The sequence below is a fragment of the Citrus sinensis genome, chromosome 3 (assembly GCF_022201045.2).
Source record: "Citrus sinensis cultivar Valencia sweet orange chromosome 3, DVS_A1.0, whole genome shotgun sequence".
Classification (NCBI taxonomy): Eukaryota; Viridiplantae; Streptophyta; class Magnoliopsida; order Sapindales; family Rutaceae; genus Citrus; species Citrus sinensis.
In genome coordinates this window covers 4,914,730-4,941,751 of record NC_068558.1, presented here as the reverse complement: position 1 = coordinate 4,941,751, position 27,022 = coordinate 4,914,730, and the positions used below count along the sequence as shown (strand labels likewise).

Here is a 27,022-nt window from a genome sequence, read left to right as displayed (position 1 = left end):
CTTGCAAAAACCAGCCACCCATAATTAATTTAGAGACCAGCTTTCTAGCCTCGGCCAGTGTGCGACTGCGAAATATCTTCAACTTGGATTGGACGGCCAGAAGCCCGACAGCTAACAAAGTCGCTGAATTTATTGCATGTTTGCTCCTGTGCGCATTTATATTAAAGATCCACTAAGTCCATCAACAAAGTAGAGATTATATGTTTAATTTTCATGGGCGCTCAAAATATTTTTCTTCTAACAATTGTGAGTTAAGATGGTTGGAATAAATTTCTGAACTAGTTTTAGTAGATTTTTATGCTGTGTTATAAATATATGGATTTAAATTCTCATCAAAGATTGTAATCAAATAAAAAAAAACTAAATATAGAAGGTTGTTTAAAAAAAAAGGAAAAAAGAATAGACTACACTGAAGAGGGGTGTCTCTACTCCACTCGCATATTTTAAACATTGGGTTTACATTGCAAATAACCCTCACTGAGGAGGGGTGCCTCTATTCCATTCGCATTCCGCAATGGAAAAAGACTGTACAAATAGCTCTACATAATTAAGCTTAATTGAGAGAAATTTTTTGAATTTATAGAAATTCGAATCATTGACCTCAAAATCATGCTTAACTTTCAAGGCAACGGTTCACCACTGGGTTAAAGCCCAAGTGACTGCATTTTCCCATTAAAAGGAAAGGTGAGGGAAAAAAAAAAAAGAAACAGAAAGATTAGTTCTTGTCTGACTACCAAAATTTCATGCAAGGGCACAAGGCACACTCTTCTTTCCTTAAACAACTTATCCAAGTACCTTAGGTACACCAAAGCACACCAATCTCGTACAAATTACAGTCACTATCTAAAATACTAAATAAGAAAAATCAAACCTAATTTTAAATTAATAGAAATGTCTAGACCATTATCAGGCCATTTCTTTTTTCATATTATACCACAATTATTGGGGGGTAGTTTTGTGATTTAAAAGTATGATAATGGTATTCTCCAAGAATTGTAACGTCACGTAGCCTTCTATAAATACCCTTAGTAAGCGATGAATTATTCCACATATTGCTCAGTATGGCGAGCCAAAATTTGGTCTCCACCAAGTTACAGATTGAAGCAGTGCTAACTGTGACTCCATTTCAGGCCACCGATCCCAGGCAGACACTTCGAGTGTCGGTCACGGAGCCGGCAGATTCGGGGATTTTCCGGACGTGCCTTAACTTAATTTTGTACTACAACAAGGTGGTGGATGAGGATTCTGGTTGGATAGTAGCAGGATGGATCAAGGAGTCTCTTTCTAAAGTTTTGGCTGAGCAACCAATGCTCGGTGGCAGGCTAAGAAGACGTGAAGACGGCAATGGAGAATTAGAGGTCGTGTCCAATGACAGTGGAGCTAGGCTCATTGAGGCCAAGATGGCTATGACTTTGTCAGAGTTTCTTGGTTCAAAAGAAAGAAGTGAAGATGCTGAAGCTGAGCTTGTGTTTTGGAAGGATATTGATGAACAGAATCCTCAGTACTCTCCACTGTTTTATGTTCAGGTGATTAAATTGATGTACTAATTAATATTTTATGCTACCTCTAATTAATTTTGCATCTCAGTAGTTAAAATGTTTGTTGCTTTTTGTTTTCAGGTGACCAATTTTGAGTGTGGGGGACACTCCGTCGGGATTAGCTGCAGCATTCTTTTTGCTGATTTATTACTTAAGGAAGATTTTCTCAAGAAATGGGCAGATATTCACAGTGCTGAGCTCGCCAAAAATGATGGACCAAATACTCCCATATTCTATCTCCCTAATCTCAAAAAGCCTAGTTACTCGGCAGCTCTTTACCCCAGCAGCTCCAACCAAAACAAAACCTGGGGCAAAACCATGATGTTCAAGATTTCTGATCATCAAAATATTAATCTTGAGAATGAATCCGGCAGAAAGCTTATTTTGGTCTGTGTTGAGGATGCAGAGCACAAGGTTGGCGTCAAAATGGCATCAAAATTTCCAGTGTTTTTTAGAGGATCATATGATTTGCTTAAGATTGAAAGTTGTACAAAACATGGAAATGAGCTTGTTGGGTCACAGTTGAAGCTTAAGAATCAAATTAGTACTGCAAGATGGGATGATTTGGGGGCCAATGAGATTGCTTTTGGCCAAGGGAACAAACCTGCTAGAGTTACAAACTGGATTGGGTCAGTTTGTGATGGACTTGTAATGGCAACTCCATCTTCTTCTGTTGAGGGTACTTGTGAACTTAATGTTATTGTCTCAATTCCTTGTGAGAAATTAATTTAAGAGGGTTTGAGCATAGCTCTCACGATTTCATGTAAATTGGTGTTGTAACACTTTGTTCTTCTGTTGTTGCTTCTGTATTTGAATGATGAAAAAGGCATAATTGTGGCATTTAATGCGATGTATCTTTCTCTAATTAATTTGGGTTATAAAAGATTCAGAAGGTAAAGGCATTGATGCTCTAATTGTGATCAGTGTCTGACTATCTAGTAAAATGGGTACTTTTTCAAACATAGTATTTTATTTATTTAGGGCCGCAATGGGCCATTGCCATATCTTTAGCTCTTCATTCATAATGGAGATTCAAGAATGGTGTTGGATTATTGCTTATGCTATACAATAAAGTGATGGTTGACACTGATAGTGAGTCAGTTAGCAATTGAGAGGCAAATTTGATCTTCACAATGAAGATTCAACAATGCTGGCCTTGTTTGCCCCTCATTCTAGGGAAATGCCAATGATTGTTTAATTACTATTTTTTTCACTTGACAGATATGCCCTCGGCATTAGCTTATGCACATGCTTCTTTTCAAAGTAAACATTTAGAGACTACAGACAGCCTCAGTGGTGTTTGGAGTTACAAATCAAACTGGGTCTGCTGGCCACGTTATTGAAAATCTTGAGCAATAAAGCAAATATGTTGGTGGATGTATGGTTTGATGATGATTAATTGCTTGTTCCCACCTTTTTAACGAAGACTTGATTTCCCTTTCCACATGGGAAAATAAGGTTTCTTGTGCAAAGTCTTAAAACTTCACACACACTCTCTCTCTCTCTGGGCAAAACCACCCTAGGTCCCAATGAGTGGAATAAGAAAAATGTCCAATTTGACTGTCCAAAAGCAAAAAAAGTTCTGGGCTTGTCCAAATTTAATGGGTCCTAATGGCTTGGAACCCATGAAGCCCAGCCCATTAAGTGAAGCTACACCTGAGGAGTAAGGTCTCGTCTCACTTCCACCACCAAATGTTTCTGAACTCGGAACTCGGAACTCAGAAGAGGAGTACAATATACAGAACAAATGATTTTATTAGTTTTAGACAAGAGTAATAGAGAAGGATGACAAAGAACATGTAGAGATAGAGAAAGAGGGGGCTTGTTGAAGAATGGAGAGCAGGAGCAGCAGCAGTAAAAGTAGCATGATGGTGATTGACAATCAAACAAAAGCTTTTGAAGGAATCAGACTGGAGAATCCGTTTTCTTTCAAAGTACTTCAAGTATTTACAGGCTTTGGCATCGGTTGTGGTATTGGTATCGGTGTTCCCGGCCTCGTCAATCTTGGTACTATTTTACAACCCGCCCTTTGGCCATCACCATAAAACACTCCCACACACCCACACACACTACGGATTATCGATATAAGTTTCTATCCAAAACCCACCCCGCACAAGGGAAAAAAAAAAAAAGAATGAACTTGGGAGGTTTATTTAATTCTGATAATGGAAAAACCCATCGAGATTTTCTAGCTAAGAAACCGTGTATGCGTCATTTTTCTGTCACTTTGTTTTTCGGTGACTGTATGGTTTTGCTTTTTGTGTGTGTTCATCTGTTAAATTTTTTGTAAAATTTTGAATCTTTTGAGTTTCTAATGTTCGGTAGTTCTGTTATTTCTCTGGCATCATATCAATCAATGTGCTATCACTTATCCACAATATACTATTTGATTCTTGCGTATTTCGATGTTCCATAGCTGATGAATTGGATAGTTCCCTACGATGAAATGCTGAAATTGTGTAAGCATTTTCATTTACATTGATTTCCTGCCACTTGGAAGCTCTAGGAGCCTGGTTGATCACTGATTCTAATCTTGCTATTTACAAGTATTTGTTTGAATTCTTCTCCTGTATCAACTCGAGTATTATAGGGGATACAGAAAAAGACTAGGGTTATGAATATTTGCTTTTTGTGGAATGACATTGCATGGTTTAGGATGGATGTTACGATTTCTTTCTTCTGCATTTTTCTGTCTATAGTTCTGCTAACCTGAAAATGTTTATTTATATTCTGTTCCAGGCCGAATGCCAATAGTGGGTGAAGTCTTGAGTGCAACAAGAGGTGCCACTGATGCATTTTCTGGTGTTAGCAGACATGTAAATAATGCTGTAAGTGAAGTATAAATATTTTTCTTCTGTTATTAATATTGTTTCTTCTTCTGGATGTTAAATGTGTAAAATCTGTCTGCTTATCTCTTATTTCTCGTGCTTCAGTTGAGGAAGTTTGGCGCCGAAAAAATTCAAGCAGGCCTTGGATGTGGAGTCGGTTTTGGATATGGTTTTGGAGTTGGTATGTCATTATGATGTACTCAGAATAAGGAAAAAGGAAAAAAAACACTGATTTGTTAATTTATTAGTATGTGTAGATGCCACTTTACATATAACTGGGGAAGTCTAATGATTCTTGAGCCATTGCAAACTCCTTCCATGCCAAGAGGTTGCTGGTGTCACAGTTCTAAATTTAACATGGGAATGTGTGGCATATCATCTTAATAAGTTCTAACTACCCTTTTAGCATTAAGATAGCAAACTGCAATACCCTTAGTAAGGTGGATAATATTTGCAAAGAGGTAGTTTTGGAGCATTCTGTTTGGAGTTTGTCTTTCATTTTATTTTTCATTGTGGTACAATGAAATTAACTGCCTATAAGAGAAATAACCAAAGAACTCTTTTCAAAGATGGTAGTTGGGAAGGGATAGGGACACAATTTATATAAATAGATAGCACTGGATCACAAAGATTAAGGAGCTGAGGCTCATTCAGAAATAAGTTGATTTTACATAACCATTTATGAACAAGGGTAGAATAATCTATATAAGTGAGTGGGATGATATTGAAGTGTTATATAGCGTGATATAGAAGCTGAGCTGCATATAATCTTCCACAGGTTTCTATCTACAAAGTAAGAAGTACATAGTGATGAAAAAGAGGATTTGAGGAAGGATGTTGTTTCTATGCTTGCATAATGTACCTTTGGCAGTTATGGTTATAACTGAGTGAGCCTGCTGAAACTTAGAGAAGCTATAACACACCCGTTTTTTTTTAGAAAAATAAAATAAAATAATTTTTTCATAGCTGCAAGCTTTGTATAATCAGGAGGCTGCACTCATCCATCCTCATTAATGCATTATCAATGATAAAAGTAAATGATTTTATTGATGGCTGAAATTGGTGTCTGTATGGTAGGTCTTGCTGTGAAACCTAGCGTGATGCATCAGATTCAATCTTGTCTTGTGGTATGTGTTATTTTAACTTCCGATGTGTATGTTAACTGTTAAGGTTTTCCATTCTTTTATCTGAAATTTGCACTCCAAATCTACTAGCAAGCAATGGCAAAGTTGATGTTGAAGTTTGGAAGGGCTTCCAGTCCATCCATCAGTCAAAGTGTCCTCCCAACTTCGTTGCAAAGTGGCATGGGAATAATAAATGAACCATCGGGCCAGAGCTCAATGGGAAATATAATGCAGTTGGCAACTAAAATGCCAGAACGTGCGTCTCAAAGCACTCCAGTTAACGCATCTTTCGGCCGAACTGAAAATGTCCTCAGTCATTTTCTCCAGAATCCACTTTTAAGGGAAGAGGGTGTGAACCTCAATGAAGTGGTATGTATAGTTTCTATACTTCAATAGCTATCACATCTACTTTGAAAAGCCTTCTCTACATCATTCTTGGCATTAACTCTGGGATTCATTATCCTAGAGCTAGGTCTGGCGCAATTATTTCAGGTTCTAAAGTATTATTTTGCCTCTTTTATGTTTATAGTGAATGTGATTATTCAATTAAGGTTTATCACATATTTGAAAATTCTTTAAGTTTACTTCCTATTTTGTTGGCATCTATAATATAATTTCTTTCACAGTTGATAGCTTGTAGGCTTCTTCATAACCAATCTGTTAAAGACATAAATCTTGTCTGATTATTAGTGTGCTGGCAATTACATTTTGTATCAATGAGTGTTAAAGATGCATATTTTATGGGCTGCCTTTGTATAATCTTAGCAACTACATATCCTTGACAAATCTCTCCTCAGAATTATGAGCCAGTGCCTTGAAAATTACAGAACTGGACATAGACTTGATGTTCTGTCAACTTGATATTATAGTATCTTGCTTGAATGTGCAATCAGAAGTTCTGATCAGGTGGTTTTGCTTTGTAGGCTGGACGCTTGCAGTCTGAAAACAACATGCTTCAAATGGTAATCCTCCAAGTTTTAAGTGTCATTTCAACTGATCTTCAATCCAATTTGTAGGCGTGTTTTTATTCCATTGGAGAATTCCAATCATCCAATGGAGAAGCTCCATAAATTTTAGCCTAACATTGGAGTTTGTCAATGCATTTTGAGATTCCCCAAACTGTTAACCTCATTTAGCAATTAAGTGTGGTAGATTCTAAATTTATCGTTGACATCTATGATATACAGATTTTAAAACACCAGCAAATCATTGAAGAACTTATGGAGGAGAATAAGAAGCTCCGTCAAATCCTTGTAGAAGACCTGAAAGTACCATCCAGCAAGCTCGAAATCAGTTCCTCAAGTAGAATTAAACCTGCATGTAGTGACTGTTTTGAATGCCGAAGAAAACAAAGAAAGAAGTAGAGATAACAGATATGTACAAGAATTAGAGCACACACCAGTCAAATTCCCCACCAGAATGATCTCATCTGATACCATTTTTCAACCCTTGATTGGCTTTGTTATATACCAAAGAAGAGATGACAAAGGTAACTTAGATTATCGCAAAATCAAAACCTATTAAAGCTGATTAAGAATGTTGAGCCAAAAAAAAAAAACCTTGTAGGCAGTCTTTCATGTGTTCTTGACTATGAAGATTTGAGTTATTTAACTGAGTAGAGTTGATGATATTGATGAACAAACAAAAAAGTCTCTCTGTTTTCTTTTGTATCTAATCTTATTTAACTTCCTCCTACAGGTGTGGGGCAAGAGAATTTCCTTGCTAAGCTCATTCTTTTTTGTTAAGTTTCTAACAATGATTACAAGCCTTAGGATTTTTTATGAGCTCTGATGGCTTAACAATTTGACAATGGGAATTTGGTGTTAGGATTTTTATCCATATGTGACCCGATTATGCACATGCTTCTTGCCAAGTATAGGGATTGCTGGGCTGGGTAAATTTTGCAGAGATAAAGAGAAATCTTAGTAGAGGTTTCTACAAAGATATCATTGAAAATAATGGAATTCGTATGATCATGCTTTTGTGGACCGTGGAGGCAAGCAAAGATAAAAAGGATAGTGATGATTCTTTACTGATTAGCTTTTTTTGTGAAGAATCCAATGCTTATATACACTTTCCATTTGGCCAGAGATTCTTATGTCCCTTTAACTACAGAATGAATCAGTTCTCTTCATTTTCAGCAATAAAATGACACTCATCAATTATTGGTTACTGGGGATGAGAACTAAAAAATAAAAATGAATAGATGCAGGTGTTTCAACTTTCTTTTTGTTAGCACTCATGGTAAACCATGAAAACGTTTCGAGACTAAAGAAGACAAGATTGTTCTACAGGATGATTGGAACAAATGCGGATGGGGAGAGAGGAATTATGATATTTTGATCATTCTGTCGGTTGTTTTAAGTTTTGTCTTGGAAATTTGAGAGGTTTTGCTTTGTTTTGCATTCAAATCGGTTGTCTCATTGTCTCTTACACAACAATATTAATGACATTGTTTTTTTTTTTTTTTCCATTAAAGCTTTTTTATAATTCGTTATGAGCCTCAAAAAATATAAATGTAAATAAAAAAATCTCTTCACCCCCTCGCAAAAGCCCAAATTTGTGATGTGTCTCAAGCGGAGTGGGGCTAACACACCATGTGAATATCACTTTCCTTCTCACACTGATGTGTCTCAAAGAATAGTCCCACCACCACTACCACCACCAAGGCACCAACAACAAATGAAAGATCCATCCTCTCTTTTCTTTTCCCTCATGCTTTCCACCACTAAAAGCCCATTCCTCTTTTAACTCTGCCTCTCTTCTCCTAAACCAAAAAGACAACTTTCCCATTTTCTATTTTCCAAAAGGCTATTCATTTATTCCACATTTTTTTTTTTGGGTTTTATTCTAATTTCATTATACCTTAACAGCTGCCAAGAGCAATAGCATTAGCACCTAACTTTTCCATCTATCCATTCCTTCGCCACCATTACTACTATTGCTCCTACTCATCACTCCATCTACCACTCTAGCAAGTAGCAACTCGCCCACCAAACCTTTTAATTAATTAAATAATTATAATTAATTAGCTTTGCTTGTTTATTCATTTGGACAGCACCATTAACTAAAATTTGAGAAACCGGGCTACTGAAATTAAATGGATCACCGATTAGCTTAATAGCTCTTGGTTATGTTATAGGTATTTGTTTTCCTTAATTTGATGAATGATAAAATTCACTCCCAAGCTTCCTTCTTCTTATCTTAGTCAAAATAATAAGACTTTGGAGTGAAATTGAAAGCATTTCCAATGAACTTGTCGATGAAAAGGATCTTAAGGTAAGCTAATGATGAAGCTTGTGCCCCCATGTTAAAAACACCAAGAAATTAAATAAGATCACAAAGTGTCTCTTATTTCGGTAAAGTCAAAATGCTACACAAGAGCTGTAACATTCCCAACTGATGAAATCTCTAAATTAAACATCCTCTCACAAATCACGAATATGCAGCAGCTCCATGAATCACCAACTTATAGAAGAAACAAAAATCAGGGGAGGGGAAAAAAAAAAAAAAAAAAGTAAGGGAGACATAACAAAGGATACACAAATAAATATCCAAATTAATAATCTACGAGGATAAAAATGGAGACTTGGAAACAATAACAATAAACAACACTGTGTTCTGATTAAACAAAGAGCAGTAGAGCAACTCCTCCAAGCAATGCCGATGCTAACAAACCCGTGCTTCCACGCACAAAGGCTCCGGAAGGAGGGCTGGCCATTGGTGGTGGCGTTATACCTGAAGGAGGGTTGGCCATTGGTGGTGACGTTATACCTGACGGTGGCATTGACGGCGCCGTTGGCTGCATCGTGGGCGACTCCGGTCCCGGCGCAACTGGTGAAGGTGGTGAGGCAGCACCTGTCGATGGGGGTGGCGCCATGGGGTTCTCTGCTGGGCTCATTGATGGGGTCATTGACATTGTGGGAGGTGGGGTCGACGGAGCCGTGGCCATGGGTGGTGGTGGGGGGCTGGGGGAGGATCTTGGTGACGGCGCCATGGCCATGGGCGGTGGTGGGGGGTTGGGGGAGGATTTTGGCGACGGCGCCATGGCCATGGGTGGTGGTGGGGGGTTGGGGGAGGATTTTGGCGACGGCGCCATGGCCATGGGTGGTGGTGGGTGGTTGGGGGTGGACTTTGGTGGCATTGATGGTGATGATGCTGGGCCTTGAGCTGTGGCATATGAGGTGAGAGCAAAAGAGAAAATCAGCAGGAGCATGGCACGTGAGACAGCCATGCTTGCTTCTCTCTGTGTACTTGAGAACTGGGAGGAGAAAAGAGGAGAGTACTTGCTGGAGTAGAGTTTGTTTCTAATTGTGAGGTGTAGGAAGGAGGAGAGTAGTTGGTGGGTACATTTATAACGGGGAAATTATATTGATTTTTGAAGAATCAATCAATCGTACGAATTCTCATATTTTTGGTATGTGAATGGACGGTTGATGCTATTGCTATCCGTATCCGACATAATTGCTGTTTGACACGTATGATGACGGAATTTAATTGCTTTTTGTTTTACGGAATGCACCCTCCTGTCTTGTCCCTAATGACAACTTTATTTTTTTTAAGAATTACATTACATTTATTTTACAGCTTATTTTGTGAATTTGTAAATTTAATATGATGTTTATTTTGCCAGGGAGGAGTTCAAAACCTCCAGGCCACACAAGCAGTGGCCGCATTTTCTCAGAAAATACAGGTCAAGTTGTTCAGCATGTCTATGCTGTGCAGGCACACTAAGATTTAATTAATCATGGATGGTGGTTTGAGGCATTTCATTTGATGACTTGGGTCGTGTTGGAGGAATTGGCTGGTTCGACTTGCCCCCACCCCACCCATCTCAAGTCTTTCGGTTCACACAATGGCTCTGACAATGCAAAAGCAGCAGACATCCACAAAACACACAATAATAGAACAATCAGGACTTGCCTCCGCCCTTTACCATCCACTGTCGTAGCCTTCAGTTCTATTTTAACATATTCCTTGCGTCTATATGCGAGTAATAATAATATAATTGGTTGTTGGTATTTAACAAAGATCTTTAGTTCGATATTTTTAAAATATTACTGTGTTAAATGTTTATTGAAAGAATTTTATTTGATTCGAATATGAATTAATTAATATCTTCAAATATCATATAATTTAATATATTAAAAATAATATATTCGGATTTATTTTCAGCATTTGTTTCAGTTAACCACTGAGCATTGCGTAGCTCAGTGGCACTACTGACGTCATCAAGTCCCAGCGCCAATCATCTTTTCAGTGCTATGGAGAGACTCTATTCTCTACTTCCCTCCCATTCATTGTGAGGTTTGCGTATAAAGGATTTTGTTTTCTTATGTAATGGAGCAACAAACATTATAAAATTGACAATATATTTTTTTTAAAAAAAAAATCTCTTTGTTATTGTTCAGTACATCTCTCGTCTGTAAGAGTTATTTGTCTGGGCATGTACTTCATAGAATTTAATATAATAATATAAGTCACAATTATGTATAATATTTGTTATAATAGCAGTTGTAAATATATTTGTCTGGATATATAATTCATTAAATTTAATGTAATAATATAAATATCAGTTATGCATAATGCCTATTATAATAGCAGTTGTAAATATTTATATAATACAGTAGTATGATGTGTAATCAATATTAAAAAAAAATTAGTATGCATGTTTTTTAAAATTATATTATAAAAAAAATAAAATAAGAGTATCCAATAAATAAAAGATATTTTAAACATTTAAATATTTAAAAAAAAATTCAATCTCTACTTTTAAAATTTAAAATTTTAAGTTTTTATTAATAAAAATAAAATAATTTATTTAATCTCAAAAACTCTAAAAAAAAAAAAGTAACCAGCAACTGAAAAAAAGGAGGGGGGGAACGTATAGAACAGCATGAGCGAACCGATAATTTATTTATGCAAGTTCCTGGTAATGGCGAAGATGAGCAATCAAGGCAAGATAACGGGCCACAACGTTGGAAGAGTCGAGAAAGAGGAACAGTAGACACGTGGTGATCCTAATCAGCCGAGAGCATAGGATGCCTGGTGAACTTCCAGGCCTCTATGAAGCTAAAATGAAAGGCTGGTCTTGTCTATTCAATACAGCTGTTGGGCCGTTTTGGTTGGCTCAGAACCCTATCCAATCCAATTCTGTGCAGGGATTTGGGGATGCATTGTAATTTGTAACGTTACAAACAACCTGTCCTTTCTATCTTGAATCCCGACGTTCGCTCGTCCCTTTCAATCTCTTAGAAGACGGAATAACCTCCCGTATTTTTTTCTTAATTATTTTATAATGTGTTTACACGAGGTTTTAAGGATTCAGAATGAATGAATGAATGAATGTAAATAAAATTTATATTTATTTGATAAAATATAATTTGAAAATAAAAATAAAATATATTATTTTTACATAATTTAAGAATAATGAATGAAATTTTCATTCACATGAGGGGGTTGAGAATAGAGATTTTCATTCCCTACATTGATTTTTGTATCTCTCTAATTTTTTTATATTTTCTTAATTACTCTCGTTTAAATCATAATTAATTTTATTATTTTAAATATCATTATTATTATTATTATTATTAAATTTTATTAGCTTTATTATTTTATTTATTATTATTTTATTAATATTATGCATGTATCTAATTAATAAAAATTACATTATTTAATACTATAGGTATTTTGATAAATTGATTCTCATTTCTCATTCCTATTTATTTTGTTAAGTAAACACATTAATGACATTTCAATAAATTCTCATTCTTATTTATTTTTACAAAATAAACATTAAAATCTCATTCCGAGTCCACCATATTCTCATTCCATAAAATAAACTTACCATTAAAAGTTAACTTTTTGGGTAATGACAAGTTAATCTTTTAAATGTTATGTAAATATAATTCGAATCTCAATTCTCTTATTTCATAATCGAGATAACATTTTCGCCAACAATTAATTTTGTACCACCTCATTTATGAAAAAAGATAATTAAAATAAAATCACATTATTAATAAAATTCAAATAAAGAAAAAACTTGGAGAATTAATCAATTAACTCCTTTCTTTATTTTTTTTTTGTGACATAAGTTTTTTAAATTGCTTCTTAATACAATTAATTTTGATTATCTTACTCTAAAACTATAAAAATACATAAAAATTACTTTTAACTTCAACAATTTTTTTTTTTTTTTGGGCGGGGGGCAAAAATCAGTTACTAAAAATGAAGTCGACCATTCCAGATGCTGATTTTTTATCTGTACCTTGGGCATTAAAAGTACTGACAAATTAAATGATTAAATCTACATCATCCATAAGCAAAACACAATCTCACATAACAAGAAGGCCGTGGCATTAGCACAATTCTAATGTTGAAGTGCATCTGACAAATTCAAACGATGCCATTTTATTTTTCTTCAAACACAAAAATCATCAAGATTTGCTCATACAACATGTGTAGTACTCACAGAAGTCTTTCACACAATTGAACAACAAAGTTCCCCGGCTGTGTCTTTCAGAAGTCTTTTACTTTTTCCTCATTTCCCACTGAATCAACTCGCATAAAAATTCCAACAAGAAAGAAATTCTACACGTTCCTCATCACATATTCATTATACAAAAAGTTGACTAGCGAAGGTAACATGAACTACAGCCAAACCGGTCAAAACTTTCTAAAAATACATCACTTATTATTGTTACTACTTCTATAGTTTATCATTTGTCTCAATCGCTTCAACTTTTATAACTTCAGGATGCATACCTGATGATCAACTTCGGTCCCTAAGAAGTGGCTGCGTAGCAGGAGCTGCAAAATAGCAGAAAATTTCTGAATTAGGCCTATAGAATAGATGCAATGGTAGAAAAAAGGGGAGGAAAGAAAAAGGGTTTTCAACAAGGCAGATAAGCAAAACAATTTCTAACAAGAATTAATGGAATTACCCAACATATTGGGTTATAGCCATGCTCTATGTGCAATGGTGAAAAAAAAAAAAAAAATTTCTCTAGGATCCCTATCCCCACTCAAGTTCTTTTCTATGGGGAAACTGACAGAAGAAAAAGGAAATCAGCATGTTTGTTCATATCTTAGGTGAATACCCTGAACATATCTTAACCTTAAAATGATACAAAAAGATTAGCAGCCATCATTAACTAAAGCCTTGTTTAGTACTGAGAAAGAGTTTGGTAAACACTAACTGCTGGAAGCTAAGTTAATTTGATTCTCCACTTATATGATAAAAAACCTATAATATCTCTACTATTTTTATCAAAATTATTATTTTCTACACACTATTAATTTCTATTTCATAATTACAGTTTTTTTCCATAACAATTGGAGAGTAAAAGCTGTAGCACTTAAATATCAAACAAGGAATAAATGGCTCATGGTTTCAAGAGAAAACTGCCTTGACTTGAATACACATCCAAATTTTATATGTGCAATGTCGTTTGTAAATAAGTCAATTAAGTTACCTTCATTATTTTGCCATCCATTTGTTGTAGTTACGGGTCTTCTAATTTTCTCAGTGATTTCAGCTATGACAAGACGTGACAAAAGAAGCCCCGCAATAAGAGCACCAACCATTAACATAATAAATACAGCATCCCACCCCTGTGTTGAAAGGAATCCAGTAAGGAGGGGACCAAGTGCTGCACCAACTGATCCAGTACCATCAATAATGGCAGTGACTGTTGCCAGTGCTCGAGAATCCCCTCTAACAGAACTATGTGTGCCAAGATCTGCAGAAACTGCAGTTGTGATTAGTGCATAAGGCCCATTTACAAATAGGCCAGCGACCATCATAAGTACAATGTTGACTGTCTGAGATACACTTCCATATGCGCGATACAAAAGCATGGATGGAATAGCAGCATACATGAAGGTGGCTGCTGTAGTAGCTCGAGCTTTAAGTTTATCAGATATGTAGCCAGCAATAATTCCACCAAAAATTCCACCTACATCAAAAAGGGTGGAGAGGTTTCCAGCAGTCTTGACAGATAAATACTCTCCACCAATTTCTGCAAAAGCATAGAAAACAGAAATGAAGAACACAGGGAAACATTATGCCTATAGCATAAGAGAAAATTCTAACAAATAAGAAATTTTTTACAGACATGGCTTTCCAGTACTCAAAAGTATCAAGTTTTCCAAATATTCAAGAATCATGAAACACCTAAATGTGACCGCCCTCAGAGAACCTGAGCATCAGGCAATAGGTCTTCCATAGGAAATTATGGACATTTAAAAACCACTGACTCATAATATGTAATTAACATTATAAGGAGAGAACTAATAATTTCAATTTTAGGAACATGAAGTAATATAGCAGATAACCACCTCGTGCTTTCAACAATGATGCGACCAATTACATTGCTCCTTTCAGGTGAAGAAACGATTAATCAGGCCTCATGAATTTAATTTTACATTGCAATGAAATTCACAGCCGATATTGCGTCAGAGAGAATAGAACATAGACATAAGAAACTTTAGCCTAATTATTCTTTTTTGTTTGACAATTTCAAATAACTGTCACATGATCTATCATGCTATCTTTATCAACCGTACATCCTCATACCAAGTTCACAATTCAACAATCATGTGACCATATGTTTAATTTGAAAAATTTCATTGTTGGATACAATCTAACTTATTCTTCATGAAGTCCAAAATTAATTTGTTCTAGTTGATTGGATTACGAAACAAGAAAATTCAAGATTTTGAGCATCTATTGCAAGAATCCCTTTTTCATTAACAACTAGAAACTTAAAACAGAAAGCAAAGGATGGTAGAGAATACCTGTCTGACTCAAATAAAATGGTAACCAGTACAGAAATGTGTATGCCACTAGCTTTGCGAAGAAGAGGCAGAATGCAAATGGTATCACACCAGGTATCAAACAAGCTTGAAGAAGTCCAACACTTGTCCTACTCCCTGACCCATATCTAATACCAGAGTTATTTTCCACTGCCGCAGTCTTTCCTTTCTGCATGTGAGATTCTTCGTCATTAGGCAGCCTCTCGCTACCAGGGATTGGATCATTTGCATAAGGAAACCCAACATCCTCAGGATAAGCAGCCAAGAACAAGTAAACTATTATCCCTCCCATAACAATAGATGCACCCGGGAGTATAAATGACCATCCCCAGCCATAGTCCAAAACACTAGCAGCAAGAAGGGAGCCACTGATATTCCCAACAGAAGTATGCGCATTCCAAACACCCATTATCAAGCCCCTCTTCCTTTTACCAAACCAATTGCCAATCACAGCCACAACGGAAGGCCAACCAGTGGCCTGAAACAAACCGGCAACCATTTGCATAATAAGATAGAAACCGAACGCATGAATATCTAAAAAGTATCCCATGCCAAATAACCCCACAAAAATGCCACTCCCTACCATACCTGTAGTCAAAAACAACCTCAAATCCAAAGTATCACCTAAATGCCCAGCAACAAACATTCCTACGGAGTAACAAGCAAGAAAGGCAAGATCTATTTCACCCAATTTTGATGTCCCATGAGTTCCATTGAATGGATCCCAACCCTTAGCTGTGGATACATTTCGATCAAGACCCACAAATTCTTGCCTGACAAAGAATTCACCAATAGGCCAAGGCTTCTTCTTGGGTCCCTTAAGCGGGTCTGGGCATAATACACTCTTGACAATGCTAGAAGGCTTTCTCGAGGCGTGGTAACAAGCATATGCAATGAAAGTAATCAACAAAATTATGTATCTATATGTCGTTAGGCTCCAATCTTTGCCTCTAATTTTTCTTATAAGCAAAATCCCAGGAGGGGTTTGCCTCACCGTATCAGAATTCCCCGCCATCTATGTAATAATCATACAAACATTAACCAATAAACTACCCCAAAAAAAAAAAAGAAGGAAAACAAAATCAAATTTTTACCAAGCTAGCACGATCTTCATATAATTAATTTTACACAACCGCAGATAATGATGATCATCAAAATTCAAAAATCGATAAAATCAACTTCCATGTTGCATCAAAATGAAAAGAACTAGTCATCGAAATGTTTCGAGAACATTTCCTAATAAAAGAACCTGCGAGGGGGGAGCGATGTTGGCGGGAGAGAAGAGAGAGAAGCGTCAATGCGAAAGGGAGGGGCATCAAGCCAGTGACACGTGGCCACTTAAGGTGATGTTTTGTCTGAGAGTCGGTTGCGTTGAAGCGCCACGGGGGCTATGACGAGTGTGTTAAAGTGACAAGGGGCCTCTGTTGGGTTGTCCACGTGGCGCATTGAGGGTGGGTGGTGCCATGCATTGTGTCACAGGCGGGAACACTGAGCAACCGCTTCTGCGGCAAACTTTTGTTTTGTCAGGGCTATTGGGCATGGGGAAGCAATTGCAGCTTCGGGCTCTCATGTCAATTGAGATGCGTTCAAAATTTGCAATTAAATGCTAGAAAAAGGAAATAACAATTACGGTAGTGCTCGGATCATAAAATTTGTATTTTTCAACATTTTTAATAACCAACAATCATATGATTATGTAAAATAAAGTTCCATCATCTGCCATATTACTTGAAATATAAATTTTATATTCCCACTTTGTGATATGTGATTTGAATTATTAAAATTACATAAATGTAGTTTATATTTCAAGTCATTAATTTAAGATAAAATTTATCATAAAATAATAAATTAGAGTTACATGTTACAGTTAGTGAAAATTAAAGAAGTTTATCATTTTTTTTTTATTGGGAGTTGATTAAGGACAGTGCATTAAACTAAAAAGACCAAGAACACACAAACTGCAATACAAATGATTAATTGACTTTATTGTTTATCAATAATGTGATAATTTTATAATCATGCTAATGAATGACATGTGAGATCAAAGAAGCCATATAACACGGGAAATGGATTATGTCTCCTAACTACAAACTCATAGTGCCACTTTTGTAGTTTTTATTTTTTTATTTTTTTTTTACAGGTAGAAATATACTCCAATTTATTATAGAATAATTTATCATATATTAGATTTAGTATAAATTAAACCATTTTTATTATTTTTTTATTAACACAACCAAATCAAAGGCACCCAGAGATGAGGAAGGGCGTAGTAAGTGACAAATTACTTCGGGGAGTTGAAAATAAGCGCAGATCCAAAGATTCCTAAATAGGTCAACCTTTCAAATTGCTGCTAAATTCATGGACGAAGAGTTAGTGCTGGACTAGTCGAAAATCAAAGTTTATCAGAAGTTTGGTCTAAAATTCATGAAAAAATAGCTTTTTATGATTACATAGGAAATAATCCTATGAAATCATGTCAAGGCACAATTAATTGTACAACATTAAAAAAAAAACAGATAGATATTATCTTGGAAACTTGCGGCCTTCTCAAAATAGTTATTTAGAATTAACATTGTAATTTTTTATTTGTTCCAACATGAATTTCATGAAATTTTCGACTTATTGTGAAGTGTCTTATCTATTTATATTTGAGAAAATATAATATTTATATTTTCTGGAATCATATCAATTTGCAGATTAGCACAAATCTTTTCATTGAGACGAGACTAACAAGGTTTTGTCAAAATTGATCAAATTAAAATATAACTTATAATTTTTGCATAAAATTATTTAAAATTCATTCACTCAATAAAAACTATATGGCATATTAGCCGTTCCATCAACCACCTAACAAAAAGATTCCAAAAACCTTTTACGTTTAACAAAATATGAAAATATTTTGTAATAATGATTCAAAAATTAAAAAGAAAAAATAAAACTCTGATCACACGTGCGATGCAAACGGATAGAGCGTGTGAAACGCAAGCCGAATTTCTAGTACAGATAAGGCATTTGTTTCACTTAGAAGTGTCTCAGCGTCGCCATGGGCTCCCAGGTTCTTCCTCAGGTACTCTCTCGCTTCGTAATTCGTATGTTTATGCTTTTACTGGCACCAATGCTGTTTAATTTGCTTGCAATTTCTTACAATTTGATAAAAAAGTGTACAATTTAAATTTTATAAAAGGCTCTGCATTGGATCCCAAGAAGTTCCACTCAGTGCATTCCTTCAAAGAGGCTAGGGTTTTCAACAGTTCTTTCTCGCGGCCCCTTTGTGAGCCATGGGGTTTCAGTTTCAACGAAGCCTATAGGGTGGAATTTGGGCTTTTTCGTAAATGCCCAAGTGAAAGATAGTTTTGTGGTTAGGGCGGAGTCAAACGAAGAAGCGGAAGCGAATGAGAGTATTGAAGAGGAGCAAAACGAGGCCGTTCAAGCACAAGGTGATGTTGTGGTAGCTGTAGAAGCTGAATCTGAGGATAAGGTTGAAGAAGAAGAAGTGAAAGCACCCAGAAAGCCCAGGGTTAAACTTGGAGATATCATGGGGGTACTCATTTCATTGCTTAAATCTATTATGATTCTTTTTATTGGTTGCATTGAAAATGGTTGGAAAATGAATATATTTGTGTTGTTTGAGTAGATATTGAATAAGAGGGCGATTGAGGCATCGGAGAGTGAAAGACCAATTCCAGATATTAGGACGGGTGATGTTGTGGAGATTAAATTGGTAAATGCTGTTTTTGACTATCTTTACAATGTTCTTTGTTATAGTTTCAAATGAAATTTGTGAAACTTTTGGTTTGTGGTTGGCTTACAGGAAGTTCCTGAAAATAGGCGTAGGTTGTCCATTTACAAAGGTATTGTTATGTCAAGGCAAAATGCTGGGATCCACACTACAATTCGAATTCGGAGGATTATTGCTGGCATAGGGGTTGAGATCGTATTCCCTCTGTGAGTATTTGTTTTTCAATTCTTCTACACTTTGGTGAAGAGAATGGTTTTGAATCTGGTTTAGGATTGAGTTGTTGCATGAAAATTCTTTTGTTAACTACCTAGTGTGTTTTTATTCAAATATGGTTAATGGATCACAGAGAAAACCAGAATGTGACAAATGTGGCCATTTATGGTTGACCTGGTCTAAATTTTCTATCCTCGATGTGTAACTCAGAAACTGAGCTCTCTCTCTCCCTCTCTTCTATGGTTATGGAGGTCAAGGAGCACAGAATCCCTTGAATATGATTTAGGTTATATGTGTCAGAAACTATATACATGTTAAAAAGGCAAATTGGAGGGTTGCAATTTGTTGAGGTTGCCTTTCTTTGGACCAATGACTGGATAAAATCTCTCTCGCTCTCTACCCCCCTCTAGCTATTACATCGTAGAAATACAACAAATTCCAGAGTGTATTAGAGGAATTAATATTTAGACTGTATCAATATGGTGTGACTTCCTAACAAGATGGAACATTCATTTATCAAGCTTTTTCTTTAATAGTCAAACGTTTGGACTTTCAGAGTATTTTCCGCCCACTGCCTTTAATATGCATCTTGTCGAGGCTTTAGTGTAGGTGTCCTCATCCCCATGATTAACACCTAGGACATTTTTGTTTCATTTCCTTCTCTATAAGGAATTAGTATGACATGTGAACTGTCTGGTGTAATATTGAGTCAATATAGTCCTTTTCTTGTTCATTTTTATGTTGCTGTACAGTAGTGTTGGGCAAATCTCTCATCATTCAAAGAAGAACATGTTGAATTTTCCCACGTTAACATTTTGGTGAAACAAGAAGTTTGAGCTTCTTCTAGACAATGGGGTTAACAGAGTCAAAGAGGAAGGATTTAATTCCCTTTAATTGACGATGTCTGTTATCACTGAAGCTTCGTCACAGTGTTATGGAAAATATCAGCCAAGGGCATGGAAGAATGCTTTTAGTTAGTTTTGGGCGTGTGAAAATCTTATTCGTTATCTTAGTTTTAAATTATTTAATTGGTTAAGGAAGTTATTTGCTCATCGATGCTGCATGTTTTGTGTGGTTGATCTTCAATCATGCTTTGGGATGCAAAATATCTTCATTTTACTGTTTCTTAACATGGGTCCTTTGTTAGTTTGGACTAAATATGCATCCATAATATTTGCCTGCAATGCCTTGAATACACTAGTGGCTATAAACTTTCACCTGATGATTTGGCCTCAAGTATGTAGTTTTGATATACTCTATTTGGAGAGGAAACAGAAAAAAGTAGAAAAGAATTCAGATGGGACTTGATCAATATTTCATCATGTCATTGCAGTTATTCGCCAAACATCAAGGAGATAAAAGTTGTCTCCCACAGGAAAGTGAGGAGGGCAAGGCTGTACTATCTTAGAGACAAGCTTCCTAGACTCTCCACTTTCAAATGAAGAAGCCCGATGCTGCTGGTCTTCAGTTGATTTTGCCTTCAAAGTGGTTTTCAGAATCCTAAAATGTTGTAAAAGCTGTAATTTAATATTCCATTTTATCATTTTTCCTTTCCTTTCTTTCCTTTTATTTTAGTCGTGGAAATTATTGTATCTTTAGATGATTACATGAGCTTTAGCAGCTTCAGATTACGATTCCATCATTGCAAGTTTTCAGTGTTATGCCTTTGCTTCGGCTAAGGATTACTTTTTGTAGGTCATTGTCCATTTCTTCGATTGGATAGATAACTTTGTTTACGTAAAAGCTAAGAGGAAAAGGTATCAAATCTCTTCAAGAAAGTAGGTACTCAAAACTTTTTGTTTTCTTTTTTTGGGGAATTTATCAAATTACATACAAGTGGCCTGTCTTCAGCTTTTGACTATGAATGATTTTGAGCACATAGGTCCCTTTTGGGATTAAGGGTAGATAGCTAAAACTTAAAATTTATAATATTAAATTATTTGGTAAATACTAATTATTGCAACTTAGAAATTAAGTTAATTTAATTTTATAATTATATAATAAAAAATTTATTATGTCGTTATTAATTTTATTAAAATTATTATTTATAATTTATTATATTATATTAATTTTTATTTCATAATTATATATATATATATATATATATTTACAATAAATATAACTTAAAAACTATAACGTCTTCGTACCAAATAGAGTCTTAGAGAAGCAATATGACCAGTATCTTCATGGCTTATCTGACCAGTATCTTCATACCAAGTAGAGTCTTAGATAAATTCTATGCCCATATAGGGCCTCCTCAGATAAGCAATGTAATGGGATTAGGCGTAGATTGGATCTTTTACATCTATGCCTGTAAGCCTGGAACATATTGAATCTACCACAAAATATTGGTAAGAATAGATTATCATTTAATTGATAGATGATTCTCGATTTATCTTATGTTTTTAAAATTTTATTCTATTGTTTTTGTTTGAATGCCATATGTGATGGGTTAAGTACACGGAAATGACATGATGATCCACGTACCAATGAAGGAAAGACATGAGTTGACATATTTTTAAGTACGCATAGGACGACTATTCTCATTTTTTAATACATACACACAAAAGCCGGTAATGAAGAAGAATTGAGAAAGGAGGGAAAACAAAAAAAAGAAAAAAAGAAAGAAAGCGAGAGAGAGAGCGGCGCCATTTTGGACATCTTTTCTTTTGTAATCAAACACTGACGCAGACGGGGCAATATATCGATTACTTAATGAAAACGGCTAATCACCAAAACTCAACAGTGACACGTCAGACCTAAACTTTTTCGCCCATGTGACGCGCACTGGGTCCCGCTTCCACTCTGTGTCTTTAGAACCGGGCTTCCCCCTATATATACGACACGTGTCACCTCCGTTCCACTCCCCCGCGCCTCTCTCTGCTCTGCTGTGATTGTATCCGCTCTGCGTGTTGCCACACTACCGTTTAACCGCAGAAAAGCAGCGCGCGTACAGAATCACCGTAACACCACTCCTTTTAACTAAGACCCCGAGTTTAAATCAAACTAGGACCATCCGAAAAGATTAGACCCAACACTTCCGCCGTAATTATCGGGCCACTCAGAACGGTTTGTTTGAACCGAGACAATTCTGTTGCACCACATGTTATTATTATTATTCTTTTCTTCTTCTTCTTCTTTTTTTCCTTTTCTCCGTTAAAATTTTGATAGGCGCTCATAATTCCGCCCCTTTTTTTTTTGTCATTTTTTAATCCGATATTGTTCTTCTATTTTGCTCGATGGATTAGGAAGGTTGAGATTGTGGACTTAGGGTTTGCTTCTTTGTTTTGTTCGTTCCTTGTGTCCTGTTATGTGCTTTTAGTGTGTGGCGGATTGTGATTGATTGCGTGATCGTTGATTTGTGAGGGCTTAGATAATTGATCGCGAAGTGGGGCCTAGTCATGACTGCTGATGGCGGTAATCAGTTGATCTCTGTTCATCCCGAAGAACTCAAGTTCATTTGTACGTATATTTTCTCTTCGGATCTAATTGTTCATACATGTAGTCATAACTACCAGTATAAGGATGGTTGTATGCATTTGCACATGTGTTTTTGCACACGTGTTAAATTGATGATCGATGGCTATGTGGAAGTTTGTAGTATGGAAAATGAAGCAGACTTGAATGAAACTGCAGTTGCAAGATTTGAGTGAGATTCAAATTTGAGATATTATGTGGTCGCAGGACGAAGAGGAAAGGAAATATAAACCCAGTGCATCTAATAGGAATTATGGATCACAGTTGAAAAGAGAGGGGAAAAAAAAGGGGGGGTTGTAGGAGAAAATGAGAGTAGGTGTTATCTAGTTTGAATTGATAGTTTTCTCAGACATTCAGAAGATGCTGGGCCATCCGTTTATTTATGGTTGTTATGTTTTTGGTGATATTTTTCATATTGGAATGCTGAGATTGTTTGACCTGGAGTAACATGTTTAGGAACTGTGGAACTTTTTCTTTTGCTGTATTATGAAGATGCCAATAATTGCATAGGGATCTAAATGCACATGCTTTTGAAACTTGGTCTTTCCTTCCACTGGATTCAAAGAGCTCTCCAACATTACTATTCCTTGCCATAGTATTTGTATTTATTCTGGTCTTTTATGGATATGGATGCTTCATAGCACCTTCATATTTGACATTTTTAGGGTATTAAGTAAGTTAGCATGTCTGTCCCTTTTGCTCGTCAAGGTCTATGTGAAGTGAGTTCGTCTCATGTAATTTCCTATCAACATAAACTAAAGAAAAGATAGATTCATGTGGTATAAGTAAATTGAAAGCCATACTAGACATGGTAAAGATTCACTGGCAGTTGAAAACTTATTGGTGCAAATTTATATTCAAAGCTTGAATCTAATTGACCAAAGTAAAATTTGTTTGAAAATTGATTTTGACACTTTCGGTGTCAACAGTATTTTGGGTTTCCTGACTTGTTGGAATGGATTTACTCAAATGATTGCTGGAAAAAATTGTCAGTATTAGGTATCAAAACTTGGATGCAGGACATTGTTTCCATTGAATGCTAGTGTCGTTTGAGAATTAGTTATGATTCTTTTCTTGGTTTTGTTATTACATTTTAGTAGCAAGTTGTCTCATAAATTCTTCTGAGCTTATGATCACGAGATTTGTGTTGCAGTTGAGCTAGAAAAACAAGGCTTTTGTGATCTTAAAGTTATAAACAATACAGAACATCATGTTGCTTTCAAGGTATAGATCTCCACTTCTGTATAATTATATACAAATCTAACGTCTTCTGATGTTTTTGGTTCAGGCCACTCCAGTTTCTTTAAATTATGTTTTAATCAGGTATTTTCCCTTTTTTGCTAGGTCAAAACCACTTCACCTAAGAAGTACTTCGTAAGACCCAACACTGGTGTGGTGCAACCTTGGGATTCGTGTATCATTAGAGGTGCTGCATGCTTTTTCTTTACAAACTTGATGGAACTTATTTCTCCTTGTGATTCCTGGTATTTATGATTGTTAATACTTTTGAATGAGATATTGATGTGAGCTAAGTTTAATTGGGTGCTTTATAGAATTTTACAATGCAAAATTCTAAATGTAGTTATTTTTTAATTTAAGCAAATTCCAAGCTGGCTGGCTTTGTCAAATTATATGCACTTGCTTTAATACTGTTTACCAGCCTGCCATTAACCCATAAGTTTTTCCATTTGATACTTCTGCCTGTTGAACGTGTAATATGGTTTTTTAACTAACTCTGGGTCTGCAGTGACTCTTCAAGCTCAACGAGAATCTCCTCCAGATATGCAATGCAAAGACAAGTTTCTCTTGCAGAGTACAATAGTGCCTTCAAATACCGATGTTGATGATCTTCCTCCAGATACTGTAAGAATAACGGAGAGAATGGTTTTTTTTTTTTTTTTTTTTGTTATTCCTTTTGAAATTTGATTGATTTAGGTTGAAAAATATTTGATTTCGCATTTCAGTTTAACAAGGATAGTGGGAAGACAATAGAGGAGTGCAAGCTTAGAGTTGTGTATGTCTCTCCTAGCTCAGCTCAAGGAAATTTAGAAGATGAAGGATTAGTGAGTGCCACACGTAGTCCTGATGCCAACTCTGTGAGTTTTGGAATTCTGCTGTTTGCACTGCAATTTTTGTGATTAGTCTATGATATTTGGTAGTTTGCGCACAAGTACTACATATATGCAATTTGCCAAACCTCATTGAGCAATGTGGTTCAGTATATTATGTCAGTTCAGATGGAAACTCTCTGATGATAGTTCTTAGTAACAGTATCTCTCTTCATACTAAAATTAGCTAATTGACATCTTATGCTCCGAAGCCTAATAGTGAGTCTGTGGTTCAACATAGGATTATACTGTTTTTAGGAATTATGGGAGTTTCATTTCACATGTTAGATATAATAATTACAGATACAGTCATGAAGAGGTCGTGGTGTGTCTGGAAATAGAAGTTGAATAATCTAAACTTGGTGACTAGGGGGACCTGAGCACTACAAAAAAGGATCTACTAGAGTGTCTAGTTGCCAGCTATTAGTTGCTGCTTCTATCAAATTGTTCAGAGTTGAGTGCACAAGGGTTGGTCTTATAGTGTGTGAGGTTTCTCATCTCCATGTATCAGAACTAATGCTGGCAACTGGAAGCTCTTCATATTCTTTTTCCTTTTCAAGATGCCATTTACAGTTAGTATTTTTTAAGGTTTCCTTTTTTCCCCATCCAATCACCCTGTAGAATAAGCACCTGCTTCTGGAATCCCATCCTCCCATCTCTTATGCATCTGCGAAATAAGTGCTGATTTTTTAATGAAGGAAGATAAAATCTACATTTCTTTGAATGCATGATCATTCATTTTTGAGTGATAGGATTTGAAATGCCAAAGATCTTGAACCACTGTTTTGTTTTTGTTTTTCTGAGATTTTGCTGCAAAGCAGCTACCACAGTGCCCAATCTCTTAGCAGGCACATTGTATCAGTAACATTTTACTTGCATTTTTTCTCTTCTGACTCATTCTTATTTTTCCAAACTTTATCTTGTATATGAATTCAGGCTTTACAGCGCCTGAAGGATGAAAGGGATGCTGCTGTTCGGCAAACACAGCTTCTGCAACAGGATCTGGTAACATGTTTCTATTCAATAAGACTTTTATTAATTTTAAGGCACAATTACCTGATGGCATGTTACAATTCTAATTATTGTTGACCGAAGGTTTTGCCAAAAAAATAGGTTTCCTATAGAAAACCTGACATGTATATAATCATCTCCTCTCTAAAGTGAATATTAGCACCACATAACTAGTAGCAACTATGTAAGTCAAAATGTCATATCAGAACTTTCGAGCATAAGTATGGTAACATGGATTTCCAGCTGTTTTCCATGGTTAATTAAAGTTCATAAATGAAACAATGGAGGATATATATATTGGGCAGTGTTTGGTGAAATGAGCAAAGCTACGTATGGTACTCTTATTAGGTGATTCCTATTAATAATTTAATAAAGATCAAAGGTACTATTAAACAGAAGATCTGGCAATTATTAATGATATTGAATGATGTTTGTAAACTATAATATTGTCGGTCTTCTAGTTGGCATATTTTAGGTGCATTAAGTTTCCCTTGTGGTCAGTTTGACATGATTATCTACCTACATTTCTACACGCATGGCAGTATTCATAAACCTGATTAATGAGAGCTATGATAAGCTAAAATCAACCAGATCTTTCTTGTATCCCCGAAAGGAGGGTAGACGTAATTCACATTATAGTTAATTATATAATACTTTGTATTATCATTTATTCATACATTTGCTTACAATTACAACTACTACTAATCAAATGACCTCTTGCCTTATCCTTTAGGACATGCTGAAAAGACGAGGTCAACGGAAAGGTGTTCGTGGCTTCTCGCTCATGTTTGCAGCCTTTGTGGGACTCATTGGAATCATGGTCGGCCTAATCTTGAACCTTTTACTGTCTTCACCACCTCCCACTGTTCCACAGAATGATTGAACACCATTTACGATCATGGAAGCATTTGTTAATCTATTTCATTGTATATTTTTTTTTTGTTTTTTTGTTTTTGTTCTGTTGGATGGAAAGTTAGACTGCTTCCTTTCCTTCCTTTTGTATATTTGATCTTCGACAAAATTGTGTCTTGATCAGTTTGTTTTGCCAAATATATTTCATTCAATTCATACGTTACTCTTTAGTGTGAAACCAGCAAGAAACCATCGATCCGGGTAGCAGGAGAAGTCTAGAAATAGGAAGAAGTAGGCAGAAGAGCGTGAAGGACGA

General features: G+C 35.8%; 6 protein-coding genes across 12 annotated transcripts; 5 read left to right on the top strand and 1 right to left on the bottom strand.

Annotated features, from left to right (window-relative positions):
• The first annotated feature begins 1,061 nt into the window (after positions 1 to 1,061).
• Positions 1,062 to 2,399, top strand: LOC102615417 (pelargonidin 3-O-(6-caffeoylglucoside) 5-O-(6-O-malonylglucoside) 4'''-malonyltransferase). Its single transcript, XM_006477507.3, has 2 exons — positions 1,062 to 1,526; positions 1,620 to 2,399. Exons 1-2 carry the CDS (start codon positions 1,062 to 1,064, stop codon positions 2,268 to 2,270), a joined length of 1,116 nt encoding a protein of 371 aa, XP_006477570.2. The 3' UTR covers positions 2,271 to 2,399.
• An 820-nt stretch (positions 2,400 to 3,219) lies between these two features.
• Positions 3,220 to 7,959, top strand: LOC102607734 (uncharacterized). 3 transcript variants are annotated; one of them, XR_008053388.1, is made up of 8 exons: positions 3,220 to 3,545; positions 4,278 to 4,366; positions 4,472 to 4,547; positions 5,444 to 5,493; positions 5,581 to 5,859; positions 6,414 to 6,452; positions 6,678 to 6,979; positions 7,785 to 7,959. XR_008053388.1 is itself a non-coding variant. In XM_006477043.4 (7 exons), exons 1-7 carry the CDS (start codon positions 3,371 to 3,373, stop codon positions 6,852 to 6,854), a joined length of 885 nt encoding a protein of 294 aa, XP_006477106.2. In that variant the 5' UTR covers positions 3,220 to 3,370; the 3' UTR covers positions 6,855 to 7,185. The 3 variants fall into 3 exon arrangements, 1 of the variants encoding a protein (XP_006477106.2); XR_008053389.1 differs by lacking the exon at positions 7,785 to 7,959 and adding an exon at positions 7,189 to 7,329; XM_006477043.4 differs by lacking the exon at positions 7,785 to 7,959 and having other exon boundaries at positions 6,678 to 7,185.
• LOC107176856 (glycine-rich protein 23) lies at positions 6,971 to 9,659 on the top strand. Its single transcript, XM_052438451.1, has 2 exons — positions 6,971 to 6,979; positions 9,126 to 9,659. The coding sequence occupies exons 1-2, from the start codon at positions 6,971 to 6,973 to the stop codon at positions 9,657 to 9,659; spliced, it is 543 nt and encodes a 180-aa protein (XP_052294411.1).
• Positions 9,660 to 12,877: 3,218 nt separating this feature from the next.
• LOC102607243 (putative glycerol-3-phosphate transporter 4) lies at positions 12,878 to 16,786 on the bottom strand. Its single transcript, XM_006477041.4, has 3 exons — positions 15,289 to 16,786; positions 13,965 to 14,510; positions 12,878 to 13,299 (listed from the first exon to the last, which is right to left on the bottom strand). Exons 1-3 carry the CDS (start codon positions 16,319 to 16,321, stop codon positions 13,262 to 13,264), a joined length of 1,617 nt encoding a protein of 538 aa, XP_006477104.2. The 5' UTR covers positions 16,322 to 16,786; the 3' UTR covers positions 12,878 to 13,261.
• A 1,421-nt stretch (positions 16,787 to 18,207) lies between these two features.
• LOC102606956 (50S ribosomal protein L19-1, chloroplastic) lies at positions 18,208 to 20,952 on the top strand. Its single transcript, XM_006477040.4, has 5 exons — positions 18,208 to 18,373; positions 18,491 to 18,847; positions 18,941 to 19,027; positions 19,118 to 19,251; positions 20,592 to 20,952. Exons 1-5 carry the CDS (start codon positions 18,350 to 18,352, stop codon positions 20,698 to 20,700), a joined length of 711 nt encoding a protein of 236 aa, XP_006477103.2. The 5' UTR covers positions 18,208 to 18,349; the 3' UTR covers positions 20,701 to 20,952.
• A 972-nt stretch (positions 20,953 to 21,924) lies between these two features.
• LOC102630951 (vesicle-associated protein 2-1) lies at positions 21,925 to 26,929 on the top strand. 5 transcript variants are annotated; one of them, XM_006477038.4, is made up of 8 exons: positions 21,925 to 22,363; positions 22,632 to 22,720; positions 23,889 to 23,959; positions 24,080 to 24,161; positions 24,483 to 24,598; positions 24,700 to 24,831; positions 25,780 to 25,848; positions 26,588 to 26,929. In XM_006477038.4, the coding sequence occupies exons 2-8, from the start codon at positions 22,660 to 22,662 to the stop codon at positions 26,735 to 26,737; spliced, it is 681 nt and encodes a 226-aa protein (XP_006477101.2). In that variant the 5' UTR covers positions 21,925 to 22,363; positions 22,632 to 22,659; the 3' UTR covers positions 26,738 to 26,929. The 5 variants fall into 5 exon arrangements, with proteins under 5 accessions (XP_006477101.2, XP_006477102.2, XP_024955039.2 ...); XM_006477039.4 differs by having other exon boundaries at positions 21,926 to 22,327; XM_025099271.2 differs by having other exon boundaries at positions 21,928 to 22,327; positions 22,581 to 22,720.
• The last annotated feature ends 93 nt before the right edge of the window (positions 26,930 to 27,022 follow it).